General features: G+C 37.0%; 1 protein-coding gene across 2 annotated transcripts in view; it reads left to right on the forward strand.

Moving 5' to 3' along the window:
- Positions 1–1,769, forward strand: part of LOC103476504 (contactin-associated protein-like 4) — a 38,996-nt gene extending 37,227 nt beyond the window's left edge. For both annotated transcript variants that reach the window (XM_017309166.1, XM_008428908.2), the window contains exon 24: positions 655–1,769. In XM_017309166.1, the coding sequence (XP_017164655.1) occupies positions 655–845 (191 nt within the window). In that variant the 3' untranslated portion in view covers positions 846–1,769. The remainder of the gene's footprint in view (positions 1–654) is intronic.
- The last annotated feature ends 14,813 nt before the right edge of the window (positions 1,770–16,582 follow it).

A 16,582-nucleotide genomic window follows, 5' to 3' on the forward strand; every position in this document is an offset into this window, starting at 1 on the left:
GCTATATGAGCGAAGGCCTTGCAAACTTCAAACAACACCGGAACCACCGAAGTGGACCGGATCACATGGTGCCTGCTATCAGAGAGCTGCTCAGTGTTGAAGATCGTAATCATAAGCAGCAGCAGGAGAACATGCCTCAACTTTTGGAGACTGAGATTTTACTACCCTGCAAGTTCTCTGAAGAAAGGAGATGTAGCGAATAATGTCATATCCATTATTTATGTCTCTTGATTTGCTTCCATTCTGAATAGTGTATTGGTATTGGGATTGAGAGAGTGGAATTGAATATTCTGTTTGATCTGAAGAATTATACAAATAATATGTTAGCATCTTTCTATAACTTTTTTTTCATATCTAAGAATCAATTGACTGTCTAGAAATTACTTTTTTATGCTCTTTGTGTTCCCCCATGTGGCCAAATATGTGTTAGCCAAAATATATCGACAGTAAGTTTCTCTTTATCGTTCAAGCATCAAAAATCCTGAGGTGAGTGAAGTGTCTATGTATCACAATGTGAAATTAGGGGATTTTGTTATGGCTGTGATAGTTGAGTTTCTGTCAAGTTTGCTGATCTCATTGATCTCATCTTTATTCTGTATTTCTTCCTTAAAGAACAACGCCTGCTCATCTTTGGCCTTTTTCTTTGCATTTTAGGCCTGATAGCAGCAATAATCTTTGGGATTGCATCTGCGTTAGCCATACTGATCCGATTTCTGCACAGAAGAAAGGGGACATGCCAAAACCAGGAGCTGACAAAAACAGAAGATAACAACAGACTGCAGTTTGCCAGCCAGAGCATCTCGCAGTACGGTCCGACTGAGAGCCAGAAAGAATATTTTATTTAGACGCAACCTCCCAGTTGGCAGACAGAGACACTTTGTGATTCCTCAGTGCTTTGCACAACAACCTGATATGTGATTGTGATTTATATGCAGTTTGTGAAGTTCAGCAGTCAGAAAAGCAAAACAGTGTCACAACAGTCAGCTGTGAATGGATAATGATGTAAATTTTATAGTGTCAACTAAACTGTTGAAATTATAAATCATTTTTTGGTTACATTTGGAGTCTTTTGTGTGATAGATTTAACCTTTAAAGCCAGGAAGCCTAAGAAAATATTTTAACTTTGGCCTCTTGCTCTATGAATGGCTGTGAGAAATATATGTGCTTGCAATAAGAATTTTTTTCTCTCTAAATGTTTTTAAGGCAGTATAAAGAATTTTCTTATAAAAACGCGTTAGTTTTGTCACCTCTGTAGCAGGTGTCAATACACATTAAAATAATTAAGGAGTGTTTTTATTCTGGGCAGGCAGAAACCAAGTTTAAAACAGACATAAACACTTTTTTTACTCCATGAAATGTTTCTTTAATGTGCTTTTAATACTTTTTTCATTGTTGTTTCTCTTCCTTGCGTATTTTCATTCTACTACACTCCATTACCATGTTTTAGGAAGACATACAGGCCTTGTTAAAATGATGTTGTGACAGAATAAAATAAGGCACACAATATGTGAAAAAACAGCTCCTCTGAATTCTGTTTCATGCAATATGAATTTCATATTTACATAAAACCACTTTGCTCTACCGTTTCTATGGCAGCTCTGGAGACAAAACAGAAGTTGCCAGTTGGACTCTAGCGGTGGCCCCTGATGATTCTTTAAAAACCAGACTGACTTCCTCAGTTTTCATCATCACAAAACCACGTTTGAATTGTGATCATTTATTTATATACGTTTTCATTTTATTTGTTCATGACTCAGTCTACCTGGAAAATAAATTATTTAAAAAAATGTTTTCCTTGCATTTCTTTTACAAGTCAATAATTGTGGCAAATATCGTCCCGTGTATGTCCCGTTAACAACTGCTGTGATACTAAAATAGATACATAGTGACCCCTGGTGGCCCCACTAGGGATAAGCATATAAGCCACGATGGATGGATTATAATGCCTCTGATTTGCGCTGATGGAGTTTTTGGGAGTTGGATGAGTTTTATGTTGCTTTTAGGCTGGAAACTGTCAGTCAGATCTGGCAACCCCCGTTTGGTTTCCGTGTCAATTTGGTTCAGGCTAAAATGAATAACTATGGTTTCATAGTAGGTTCATAGTTCTCTAATTGAGTCTTTTAAAGTAGTTCACAGATTCAGGTTGAACTACTTCCTGTTTGTTCATCATATTTTGTCTGAAATAGAGTTTTAACAAATCTACAGGTCATGACGGTCACATTTCAACATTATTAGAATTTTTCAAGGGTTTTAGTTCTGGTCTTCAGTTAATATTCTTAATTATAATAGAATAAAATGCATAGTTGAGTTTAAAGGGAACTACATTTCAATACTTTTTGCTTTGCATTAATTAAACAAAAGTTTGAAAATGTTCTTCCATGTTACAGCTACACTCTTGTGTGAGTTGTTTTATCACATAAAATCACACAAAAAAAAATCACATCAAAATTATTGATAGTGTTAAAACTTTTACAAGGAAATCTAAACTCATGAAATGATGCTGCAAAGGTGCTAACAAACCTCAAAGTGCCGACTCCACATTTTACAGTGTCTTGCCGTTGGCAACATAACCTGGAACTTGATGAAACGTGGAACTAAAATCTCAGAGCATGTTTGGAAACATTTCTGCAAGAAGGCAGTGTACTAAAATCTTTACTTTCTGAATCTGGCTCAGCCTCCTTCCCCAAGGATCACGTGTTATTTATCAAATCCAAAATCAGATTTGCATGAACTAAGATACAAATCTGGGTTACAGATGACTGCAGCTTCTTCAAACAAGCCTAAAACGCTCCATTTAACAAGCAGGTTGCTTTTTCCCCGTCACAAATGAAACAAAAGCCCCCATCAGGAGTTGACATCTTTACCACACCTCACCCTGGTATTCAGTAAGGCAAATATTTACCTTAGAAACAAAGGTAAATGGTGAGGTGGAGGGGGGAGGGGGGTGTTTATTGTAAAAGTAGATCATTTCTGATAAACCGTTTGGGATGACACAGAGAACAGGTGTTTAAGAAAGGGAGCTCTGCCTACTCAGGCTGTTGTTAATCATAAATGTGTACTTCCTGTCTGGTTACTGTTATATCTAACAAATAGTTTCTCACTGTGGAATTTGTCAATGCACCCTTATAACTGTTAATGCAAAACAACAAGCTTTGCATGTATTTTTAATCTAACCAGAGATGACCACATACATGGTTTACAGTTCTTTGTTTTGTTTCCTTTATACTCACATTGTGACAGATCCCCCTGTAAGATGTCTTCTTAAACATGTTATTTATGAAGTACCACACCAGAGACATTTTTGTTTCCTATCTAAACAATGCAGAATTATTACGATTAAAAAGAGAAAGATTTAAAGGGGCGGTATTGTGTGTTTTTATTGTTTTATAGCACATTCAAGTAACTGTCACCTGCATAAATGCTGTATTTATCAGTCATTACTTATCATGACTTCACAATTTAACGCCTTGCATTTGGGCCTCTGCCCCTTTAAGAAGTTCCTCTGTTGAGCATTTACAAATAAGTTTGACTGGGAAACAGTTTTTATAATGAGCCCAGCAAGACGTGCAGGTCCACCAGGTGTTTGCTGGTTCCCGGTGCAGTCAATATTTATTTACCTCGGCAACAAAGTTGTGAAGTGAAAGGATGCAAGGGGATGAAGGGTGGGGGAGGTTACCAGAAATCTAGGAGCACTTAATAATTATGATGAGTCGGGAGTGAGAATGTGTTGAATAATTCAAATGACTCATCAGGATGTTCCACACAAAAAAGCCTCTGAACAAAAATAAAATGAAAAATAGTCACGTATTTCCTGTCTGGCTGCTACCAGATGGGTGGGAAATCTTTTCCTTGAGGGTCGGCTTGCGGGAGATTTTGCTGAGCAGGCTGGAGTCACTTTGGATGCAATCTGTTGTCTAAAAATTTTTATTTTTTTTTATGCAATCGTGCTTTTTGCCCCAAATATAGGAAACAAGACTTTCATGACTACAATTATTCCGATATCACCCCAGTAAATACTCTGGTGACCTCACTAAAGCTACTTCCTCTTTTTGCTTACATTCGATCGAGGTTTTCCCCTAACATTCCCGGCCTCGGAGTGTCTCCCTCCCCAATCGTATCCTCACACCAGACCTCTGCTAGAAGAAAAAAAACCAAAACAAACAAAGCCACACAGAGGAAATCAAAACTCTTCCATTAAACCACCAGCAATAAACTAAAACGAGACACAATCAGAACTCCATCCAACTTTACACATGTAAGCATTTTGAGTGTTGAACAACCAGGAAGTAGCTTCTGTTTCTGCTTGACAGACGATCAGAAAGGCCGATAAGTTATGGCAAACAGCTTGTCTGGTATATTCTATTTGATTTCTGGCGATGCACTGTGTAAAAATGTGATGAATATTGAGTGATCTCAGAGCTGCATGAGTGGCTCTCATAGTTTGCAAACTGGGCATTTCTTGTCAACCAGAGCAGAGACGCAGAAATCTAATTACTGGAAGTGTCGCCTTTACAGGAAAGCAGCAGGCATCGTTTTCTGGTGTGTTCTGCTTGTCTCTGTCCTTGGTGACCTTTTCTCATGTGAGTATTTGCTGATTAAGGGCTTTGAATTACACTAGCATTCAACATTCAAAATCAATACAACTCATCTGTGATGTGATGAAGCACATTTTTGGGAGGATGGTTGGGTCATGTGAACGTTTGGGTGAGACGTGACACAGCACAGACACAATCATGTGACGGCGTAGAGTTGAGACACGCAGATAATGCTGGAATCCTACTCAGTTTTAAAATAGTAGTCTGAGTAGTAAAGGTTAAATAAAAGGGTCCTGCATGTGACGACTCCACTGACTGCATTTGTTTTTATCTGAGTGCAGGTTCCGGTATTTTGAGTGATTCCTGTGTTTTCTATTTTTTTTAAGCTCTGCCGTCGTCTTGCTGTTCAAATTTGTGTTGGCGCTGTAAGCTCTGATATCTGCGCAGTTACTGCAACATTTATCATGTTTTATGGCTTCGTTTTGAACTGCATACAAAGAACCTAGTTCAAAACATAGACAACATGGTGAAATCAGAAAAACTCTGATCAATTTACATTGTAAATTTGCAAAAGTATCATTCAAAACTGAGGTTCTTTTGCATAAATTAGGATCCATATTGAATATATGATTCTTCAGATGTGAGCTGCATGAAAAGTTACTGCCACTGAAACTGGGACGAGGAATTCTCTGTAAGAGTAAAGAAACAGGCAGTGGCGGTAAACCCCAACTTCTGACCCTTCAGCGATACAAAAACAACTCGCACTTTCATTGTGTAAAGCATCAGATATAAATTTGTTTGGCAAATCAATTCAGGCGTGAAACAGGTTATACAGCACGGTTAAATAAACAGGTGTGTGTGTGTCATCTGATCTTATCTGTCTCATTGGCCAATAAAACATTAAGTTGATGAAAACTTTTAAGATCTAGATTATGAAATGAGGCTCTTTTAACTTAATAACCTTCACTCCCTTTGTTTCTGATTTCTGCCAGAGAACAGATTTTTAAAGGCACTTCAGGAAAATCCCGTCGTCATCATCTTCATCTTCAACTCTGATCCCTTCACGTCCTCACAGGTCCAGTTGACCGTCTTCACTTCACCTCCTCCCAACATTTCAAACCCCGGTGGAAAGTGTTTACTTCATTTTGAAATTCCCCTAACTTCCTTTAATTGAAACTGAAGTGATGTTTGCGGGACAACGTGGACAAAGAGGTCCGATACCTAGAATCCTAACAGACCGGTCTGAGGCTGATAAAGTCCTGTGCTGGTGTTATCTGAGCAATCCTGATGATGAGTCATAGCAGGACTGGTTTTATGTTATAAACATTTCTTGTTCCTCTTGTGCCAGAGCTCCGTGTAGGTTTAGCTGAAATGTAGCATTTCATAGAAATGCTGACTTAATTATTCACAGACCTTTTGGCGTTTTCCTCTTTTTCAAACTTTGACATTTTCTTTCACTTCGACGAATCCACGGTCCGGAAAAAGATTCTGTGGCACGCTGTCTCACTGTCTGCATGTTTGTTGCAGAGGTATTTCCCTTAACTCATAACCTACTTTGATACCCCTGAATGCAGTCCATTGAACTAAAATTAATTCAGAAAGGTAAAGTTCCAGTGCCTAGAAACAAAAGCTTGAAACAACTTTCAACAGGGCAGGACTAGGAGTAAAAAAATAAGAGTCTGCTAGCATCATCAGCTAACTGGGTTAATGATGCAAACCACTAATAAAAGTTGTTTACAATCACTTTTCCAACTACAGTCAGCTCAAATGGAAAGATGTACACTTTGGTCAAAGGGGCCAATAAGCCGTTGGGGTCCGGCCCTCCAGGTGTCACCCAGTACCTCAGAGGGCCAGTCCACACCTCGCTGTCAACGTGGTACTTTAACAGTTAAGGAGGCTGAATACATTTCCACACCACACTATTTAGATTTTATTTGTAAAATGTTTTAAAACTTCTTATCGCTACCACTTCACAGATATGTAACACTTTGTATTATTCTGTGAAGCAAAATCCATAAACTAACACATACAACTGTTCATGTTAAACATTGTTCATGTAAGACGTACATTTGTTTGATGTAAAGTGACTCGAGTCAAAGCTTAACCTGTTAAGAAAAACACTTTAAACAAAGTATGAGGTCCAGTGTTCAAGCAGGGAAAAATATTGATTTAAAAAAAAAATAAAAATAAAAATAAAAATAATAATAATAATAATAATCTGAAAAGTAAGGTAAAATTCAGAAACAACAAAAACACTGACAAGACCTGTAGTTTCCTGACCTGAGTCTTCAAGTGCTGCTGTGCAGCGGCAACAAAACAAAAACAAGCAAAATGTAAAAATCACTGTAATCAAATCATTCATACATTCGTTGCCATGTGGTTAGACAAGAGAAAACACAATAACACAGAATAAAAAATACATAACAATCTTAACACACATTTTAATCCATACGGATGTTCTTTGAGCTGGTGAAGAAATCATAGATCCAATCAAAGTAGAACTTCATTCTATCCAAGCTCAGTGCTACATGACTGCGGCGACAGAAGGCCTTATCTCCACCTAACAGAGTCTGCAGAGGTTGGGACGATGCCTCACGTTCTTCTCATGTGAGGTACGCAAATGACAGGATGTCCGTTTGTTAGAAAAAAAATGAGTTCATGAAGGCACCCAAAGGCGTAGAGTCGTCCCACACCAAGCTGCGACGGTCATGTGCAAAATTGTTTCTAGAGATTCTGTAGAACCATCTCAGGTTGGTTCAGATTGCCTGGTTTCCCTTCAGTGTAACGTTGTTGTTTCAATCTGCATGTGAACAAGAATGACATTTTTCTTCAAAACATGCAAAATTGCTGCATTAAAGGTCAAACTGTAAACACTTAGAGATGTTGAGGTTACCTGTGAAGTACGTTTCTGCAAACGAAGAACAGAATCACCAAAATTAACAGGATAGAGGGAAAGATGCCTACAAAGATGCCTATGAGCCAAACTGGAGGGGTTTCTAGAAAAAAAACAGACAGAATTAGACCCTCTGATCTATATTGCTTAAATAATCAGAATAAATGACATTTTTATACAACTTGCCTCTAACTTTGGAAGGGACAAACACGGCCATTTGCCATACGTAACATTGGGCAGTATTGTTTGCAAAAAACAAAAATAAATGCTATGCAATTATCAGAGTTTTTAGCATCTTTTGTTATAAGTAAAAAGAATTGAATAATGTTAGATATTCTCCTTTTAAATATTTGTGCATAGAGAGAAAATTTCATTCAAAGTTTTCCTGTCATACCACGGCTAATCCTGAATACCTTACAGTTTAGGACGTAGCAAAAACGAAGATGTTTTTTTTTTTGTTTGTTTTTGAGAATTAGTTACATAATAATCAAAAGTTTAGGAAAAGTGTGAGTAGAACTTTAAAGAGGCCAAACGGCAAGACCACTTTAACAGAGTGGTAAAAATGTCAAGATTCTTAATGAAAGGAAAGTGAACACACTTTTACTACACAGCTGGTGACTCAGCAACCATTACGTCATGTGAATAAAGTGTCATGTAATTGTTTTGACGGGATATTTCCTACCTGGTTGTGCAGGACGTCCAGCATTCCTCGTGCAGTTGACTGAAAAAACAAGAACACTTTATCATGAAGAAGCTCAATTCTTCCTTATTTATTAAAATTTTTAATAGATTAAAATGTTCTGGCTAAAACACAATTAAATTGTTTACTGCCTTGCACAAAAAAAATAAAAATCTAGCAATCATAAATGCTGAATTAAAAACTGGAGGTTAATACTGACAGCTCCTCCATTAGTCCAGATTTGTAAATGATAGAGAAAATCTTTGTGCTGTTATCATTGCTTCTGTAATAGCTTCTAGCAAGTGATTGTGATACTGCACTTCAGTAAGTAATCTAAGATTGATTTGACAATAACACAAGGGAGGACAAGAAAGACCGGTTATGAAGGGTTAGGCGGGTGAAATTTGCCTATCAGTCTGTGAATCTATTTTATCCACCTTTTTTTTACAACTGTGACTGTGGAAAGAAGCAGGTAAATACTCACCATGACATGTTGCGGTGGTAGACATCTGTGTAAAAAGAAATATGGAGTAAAATTAGAAGGGTTTTTTTAAGGTAACTCTTACCATTTGTTTCAAAAATGAGTAATTTTTCATACCTCTGACATGCAATCCCAAGAGTACACTATTGTCTCGTAGCAGCCATGGGTGTGTAGATGTGTGCTGTTGGAGCTGATGATTACCTCCTCAATTTTGCCACCGATATTTGCCATAACATGATTCTAAAGTTAATAAAGGGAACATGGAAAAAACTCTTAAAAGCTGGGTAATTTACAGAGACATGATGTTTAAGCTTCATAAGGTTTTAACACCAGAAGTAACATAAGAATACCTTTAGAAACTTCCATAAAGGCAAAAACTGCACAATAAACTTTTGATATTTCTCCAGAAGATGTGAAAAAGGTGCATTTTTATAACTTACTGAGCTGTTGATCCAAGAAAAATCACAAGTAGAGCCTGTGATGCCGTGGACAATGTAAATTGTGCCATTACTGGTTTCCATGGCAGTGCAGCTGGTCTCCTTCGAGACGCAACCACGACCAGCCAAGACTGAAACGACAAAAATGAGAGCTAGCAAAAAAGTTCAACTATTTATTGAGGTTGAACATATCAGAGTTATGTCAAAAACCATTGACAAAACAGTGTAATATCATACAGTTGCAATGGGTGTTGTGTTCAATGATGAGTACCGTTTTTGACCAGGAGAAGAAAGGCAGTAAAAGCATTTTCCCCCACTTTACATACCGCAGTGACATTTGTAGAAGCTGACGTTCCAAAAGCAGCACTTAGCACGAGCAGATTCAGAGTCAAATGATCAACTAAGCTAATACTCATTTTTATTATGTTTATATGATCACCTAAGCACAAAAGTAAAGTAAAGAAATCTAGTATTTGAAATATTTATTTGTTCTCTGGAAGAAATTAAGAGATTAATGTGTGTGTGCGTGCGTGTACGCATGCATGTGTGTGTGTGTGTTGTTTATGCTAGCAGATTAGCTGAGCGTTGTTGACAGGGATGTGCTGAAGTCGACGTGCATGGTAGTGGCTAAAATAAGTCATTTTTTGCCAAAAGATGTTTTAGGCAAAAAAAAAAAAAAATCACTTTCGACAAAAAATTAATTAAACCGCTATTTTAGGAAGGTGATGATATATAGATGTTCATTTCGAATTAGAATCATAAAGTCATTCATTTCCTTCACAATGTCCATTTATCTTGCCATTAACATTTAGAACCAAATAAATCCACCATCTAAAACTAAGCATAGTAGACAAGCGTTTGTCCCTTCCCATAGCAACAACTGAAAAGAATCACACTTGACCTTAAATGACCCCATGCCCTTTTCCGACATAGCCAGTATACACACCGACACCATGCGTGTTTCTGCTGCTGTAGGGAATTCCTTCCTGTTTGTCTGCCTTTCACACTTCAACTACTGGGAAACCCCTGAGTTGCTCAACATTAGATTTTGGCACTACTGTGTTCTTCGCAAAGGCATTCATAATCATCTTTAGACGATTTAAAGAAGGACTTCAGAAAACAAACGACTCATGGTTTACGATAAAACGTTCAATTGCCACATATGTGGTCACATGTGGTTGCACATATGAACACATATGCGTATGCAACCACATACGCGTGTGCGGAGACAAATAGTGCTTCTTGGAAAAAAGAATAGTGCAAAACTGTATGTTATTCAGTCAGGAGTTACTGTAGTCCTCTTACCGACAGCCAGGAACTGAAGCAGGTATTGGTTCGTCATCCTTTCACGCCTTAGATCAAAGAAGTCACTTTTCAGACAGCCGCCGGTTTCACTAGATCCTGCTAAGAGTCTGTTCCTGTTTGAAGGCTGCAGTGTGACTGCTCCGTTCAAAACCGAGAGGAAAGTGACATGTCTCTCTGGAGAACTGTCTGTTTTAAACACAGGGTGGGGCATGTTTAGATATATAGTAGGGTTGGTGGGGTGGCGGGGGGTGGGGGGGGATTTCTGCTGTCTACTCCTCCCTCAGGTGATTTCCTCATTCTCCTCATGATAAGGAATGGGTTGTAAATTGTTCAGTGTAATGTGTAAAAAAACGCCACAAACAAACTGACAAAGCAATAGAACGCAGAAAAATAGTTACATTATGTAACAATGTGAATCTCTATTGCCCACATATGTACAATATACAATCTTGTTATAACAATATCATAGACAGTAAAGATTATGGCTCCGTAATCAGCTATGTGATTAAATATGGTTTCATTCTTGGCAAGAATCAAAAAGTATTTTCTATCATTTACTACACAAATAAAATTATGTGTAGTAAATAACTTCTTCTAAAGCAGAACTTCTGCTTTTGTAGAACTTCTACTAAACTTCTAAGAGAAATGTTTTTCTTTTTTAAGATTGAAACTATGTCAACATAGAAGATCTAGAGAGGAAATGCAGTTTATGCAATCATAACTACTGTTGCATTTCTGCTTTTAATGTGGGTCTTCCACAAATGTGCAATTTGGCTCAGCACTTTCTGTGAAACATTGAGCCCAAAATAAACAAGTCATTAGTAGAAAAACATGATTCTCTTGTTTCAGTTTTCCACCCAAAAGCTCCACATTCAGTCGATCAAGGAAATAATTAGACTTTATCAAAAGTATTTACTCCACAACTATGATAATAGTGGAAGGTGTGTTACGATAAGGAGCCTTTGACTGATTGTCTGTGTGAAAGTGTGGCTGTGGTTTAAGTTAATACTTGTGGTGTTTTTATCACAAAGCTGCTGAATATCAGCAAAATCTCAAACCAAACAGGAAGGATTATATCCAGCACTGAAAAACAAACTGTTGAACCAACTTAACTGAATCGCTTCAATTGGTAACAAATAATTCAGTTAGGTTAATCCAACTTCATTTATTAAGTTGATTTAACTTGACATTTTTTTTTCTTTTAACTGTTTTAATGGCCTTTATCTGAGAGCGGTTAGACAGGACAATAGATCCTGACAGAGGGAAAAGACATTTAAGTTAAAAGTGTATAAGTTAAGTTAATTCAACGCTAAAGAGCAAGTTGTTCAGTGAGATTAATGCAAAAACGTCTACAACATGAACTAATAATTTATATTAACTTATTTCCTAATAATAACCAAATACACTTTTCATAGTGTAACTATGAGTTCTGACTTTTATTATAACATAGGACGCAGAATAAAGTAATTATATGGTGGGACATCAGACATTATACTTCACCTTTGAACATTTATAAAAACTTGAGATGTGCATATGTAGAAATATAAAAGCTTTATTATTTTAACAATTTATTTGTAATATCATCATATTAGTGCAATGTAAGATGTTGTTAAAACATGAATAGATTTTTGTCATAGTATGTTAAATATGTGTATTGTAAGAACGTAGTATATTGTTCAAATGTGAAAAGCACAACCTCAGTAGCAGCTCTCTGCTCTGTGAAATTCCTTAAAATGCTTCATGAGTAATTAATTCATTTCTAAACTTCCTTTTAGCATAGAGGATATAACAGATTATTAATTATAGTGTGTTCACACCAGGAAAGTCCTGTGGTGCGCTTATTTTGTCCAGATCAAAAGCAGACTTACTATTTTTCCCCTTTTGGTGCAATTTGCTTTCACAATGTGCTTTTTAGCAACCCATCTATAATTAGCACACACAGCTAAGCAGCAGATGATCATTGCTCCCATTGGACAGAAAAAAACAAATATAAAGGTCCTGCTTGCTGCGTTTGTGCTGTAATCAAATGCATGTTTCACAGTGGGATAATTCTCGTTTTGGAACGTTGTTGGGAAATTCGGCACAGAGATGCTTTGGGTGTCTGGACCCACAACATTCTCAAAGCAGAAAACATACGATCAGGTAAGATTTCAGCATAATCAGTATATGCAGTGGAGCTACTGGTAACACTAATGGACTCATTCTTTCCAAAATGCTGAGGACAGTGGCTCACGGAGGCCAAAAAGACATCTACTTCCTGTAATTGGTCTCTAACCCTCATGCAGTTTGCCTCACAGTGGAGCAGATAAGGAGACAATGGCAAGTCTTTGGATAGATTCCACAGGGAGACAAAACAGCTTTGTGATCCAAATTCAAGTGATGTTTGGTTTTTGAATTTATTTTCAATCTGAGGAAGTAGAATTAATAACTTTGTTTTCACTGGATCTTGACATGTTCTTGTATATCCTTCCACCGTATAAGACATAGCTGCAGAGTTGTGGTTGTGGTAGCAGTGCAGCCAGCGATGTTGTTGCAAGGAAGTCAGACCTGGTGGCTGCGGTGGTGCCGTACTTTCCTGGGGTAGAAGTTCATACTCGTGCACCAATGTGTTCATTACGGTGCTGTTTGGAGTCTCACTGGGCGACAGTAGATAACCAATAGATTGTAGGTGCTGTAACCATTTCTTCTTTGAATTCTGAGAAGGATTCTACGTGTGTTTAGTTGAGGTAACTATTACAATGAACTGGGTTTCTATGGTCGGAAATAGAAGATAAGCATAATCTAGTGGTGAGATTAGAGCTCCTTCTTGATAAATGTTTCTGAGAAAACAGATAGGCTTGGTGCGGTTTTACAGTTTTTTTCCATGAACGTGCCTGCAGAGCTGGGCTTTAGGGGGGATTTACTTTAGACTGAGCTCTTCTCTTATGTTTCAGTCTGTAGTGCAACAAAGGTGAAAACGTTTGAGGTTGACATTATTGTTGATCTTAATCCTTTAATTGAATATTGGCTGAGAAAGGCATCAAAACTTGCTAATACTTTTTGGTACTGTGTAAATTAAACTTTTTTTTAGCTTTAAATCATGCTGTGATTTAAAACATGTCTGGAGAGTTTTCTTGATTCTTCTATGCATGTTTGAGAAATCATTTAATCTCCCGTGGCAACCATTCAGCCATGCAAAACCTCTGGGTGGACCTAGCCCCGCCTTCAGGATGCAGCTCCTCCATGCAGCCTAGTGTTTCAAGGCCACACAGCCATTTCTATTCAGGAATGTTTAAAATATAAATGGGGCCATGTTAGGCAGATGATTTTCATTGATTACTAAAAACCATCCTAATTGCTTATTTCTTAGCAGCAAAATCTAAAATAGAGATATTATTCTGGATATCACAGACTGCAAAGGCTTATTGAACAACAACAACAGAAAGATTAAAGAGGAAACGTTTCGCTTGAGGATGATTCAAAAGTTAATAAAGGGAACATGGAAAAACTCTTAACAGCTGGGTAATTTACAGAGACATGATGTTTAAGCTTCATAAGTTTTTAACACCAGAAGTAACACAAGAATACCTTTAGAAACTTCCATAAAGTTTGTTGTCCATAAAGACAACAACACAGTTGTTGTCTTTATGGAAGACAACAACGTTTCGTTTCCCTCACAGGGAAACGAAACGTTTCCTGTGTTTCGTTTCCTGTGAGGGTTTCGGTCGCAAGAAAAGAGGATGCTGTTGAATGTTGTTCATGTATATTATGACTGATTTGGCCATAGATCAACCCTCACTAAATATCTGACTCACGAGAAAGATCCCCAAACATGATCATGCTCAGATTATTTCCTGTTGAGCAACTTTGAGGGGACATCTATAACCGATTTAAACTAGTTACAGTAGAGCCACTTCAGTAAAGTTTATGTTTGTAAATAATTTCCTGTGAAACACAAAGAGTTTTTTTCATGGGGAACATGATAGGTGTTTGCTCCAGTAAACAGAATTCATTTGTATCTACCAGTTTCAGAATTTCTTTATTCATTTTAATGACAATTTGTTTTGCAAGCGATGCGATACAGATTAGACAGCTATGGAAATATTCATGCCAGACTCCAACTGACTGTGTCATTTAACAACTTGAATAAGCGGCACATCAACAAGGAAGGGACAGGATATTATTAAGGGACTATTAATTTAACAGACTTTAATTGTATGGCAAGAATAAACAGACACTATTTCCAGATAAAAGGTAAAATAATATTGTTGAAATGTCATGGGTTTGTTGATACCATATCTAGTACTGAGAATAAATATATCTTACATAACAGTAACTAACTTATCACTTATTTATGTTTTTAATTAGATTTAATATATATTTATTTCTTCAATATTATTTTTCATGTCAGTGTTAATGTCATGAGGCTGCTGACTCCATGACACTTTCAATTTGACTCATTAGGATTTGATTAAGAGCCAGATTTGTTCTTTGTAATTTCTGTCCAGTAAAACTATTAATCTATAAATCAATAGACAGGTCAATATAAAGATATAATCCATGTTTCTGTCTCATATTTGTATGGCATTAAAAGGACCTGGAACTTTTGTTTTTCCACTGAAAGCTCTGGTTTGCACAATAAATGCCATGTGGGTGAAGTTTTATGGATGATACTCTGATGTCCCATTCTCCTGAAGGCAGCACAGAGCTGCACCATCAGAAACCAACAAAAACGCTGAAGAGAAGAAGAGCTATGATTAATGTATAGTTACAGTTCTATCCATGTTTTAATGTTGCAGAGCTCAGTCGGTTTCCAAATAGTTGAAAGTTTAAACTGGCATGTTGTACATCTTTTATCTGGTCATTTTGTGGAATATTTAACAACTAGAAAATGGCACACAATAATAATATTTTTTCCACTCTGATTTTTTCCACACTGCTGTTAGGCCTACCGATTTTAACTTGAATGTTCATTGCATTTTTTGTAGACACCTGTGAAAATAATTTCTATTCCCATGACTTTTTTGTTCTCTGGGAAATTATTTTTGATGATAAATACAGAAACAAGCATACAAATCAAAACATCTACAATAGTGATAGTAATATTAATGATATAATAATAGTCAGTGCAAAGTAKCCTGMAAATTCTTTGGTGGGGGGCGGTGAGAGACCTGGATAAAGGCTAGGGGGGCGCTGGCCCAAAAAAGGTTGAGAAACACTGTCTTAGAGTGAATGTCTGGTTCAGACCGCACAAACTTTATCCCAATGCGTGTTGCAATCACTGACTGTCAGGGAACATGAGCTTGTCTTTTTTACAGGTAGTTTTCTTCCCTTTCTTTTATTGGACTGTTTTTTTTTTTTTGGTTTTTTTTTCAATTCTGGACTTTTATGACACTTTTATGTATCATAAACACATGCACCTGTTTGTCTTACTGTCTAATGCAAAACAAAGCTCACACTTAGAGTCCACCACATACTTTTTTCCATTGCTGATAAAAAAAAAAAAACCTCAAAGAACACCTGAGAAAAAAATTCTCCACAAGTAGCAAATGGAACCAATGTTTAGCCCTGAGAAAGCAGGACTAACTCCCTTTGGATTTTTACTTGTTTTTTTTAATTACACCAGCAAATCGTACTGTGTTTTAGTGGATCTTTATGTGGTGGATCATAAGCAATAAAACGGAAATTAAAAAAATCACAGAGAGATCATAAAGATAATTACAGCAATTACTGCATAAGTGGAAAGTTGTAAGAGAAGGCTTTGGCGTGATTTGATGCATACCACGTCTTTAACAGCTGGATAAAGATTGTATTTCTTTAAAAACATTTTTTTAACATTCATCCACCATGTCTTGACTTTTAGTAAATATGTGTGTTCATCACAAGAATATTCATTAACGTTTTGGATCTAAACTTGACAGAATTTGAAAATATGAGTATGAATACTATTTTCAGGGATTCATCTCTTGAAAAGCTACATTTTATAGGTGGAAATTAAATTTTTCACGATCCTCCGATAAAATTTACTGATAAATGACTCGTGAGGTCCAGACCATGGAGAAATGTCCTGGCCCAGTTTGTACAGGATCACAAACAGGAGCTGCTGACATGGAATCAACAAAGCAGAATTGGTCCCTCCTTAGCAAAATATGTTCCCAGTCACTATGCATTCCCACTGCTAATGTGTTGTTTTTCACACTTTAAGATAGCAATGAGACCACTTCAAAACCAGTCCGCCCTGTTCAGTGAAATGAGGCAGAGCCAGAAGCAAAT

This window comes from Poecilia reticulata, linkage group LG15, assembly GCF_000633615.1.
Source record: "Poecilia reticulata strain Guanapo linkage group LG15, Guppy_female_1.0+MT, whole genome shotgun sequence".
Taxonomy (NCBI): Eukaryota; Metazoa; Chordata; class Actinopteri; order Cyprinodontiformes; family Poeciliidae; genus Poecilia; species Poecilia reticulata.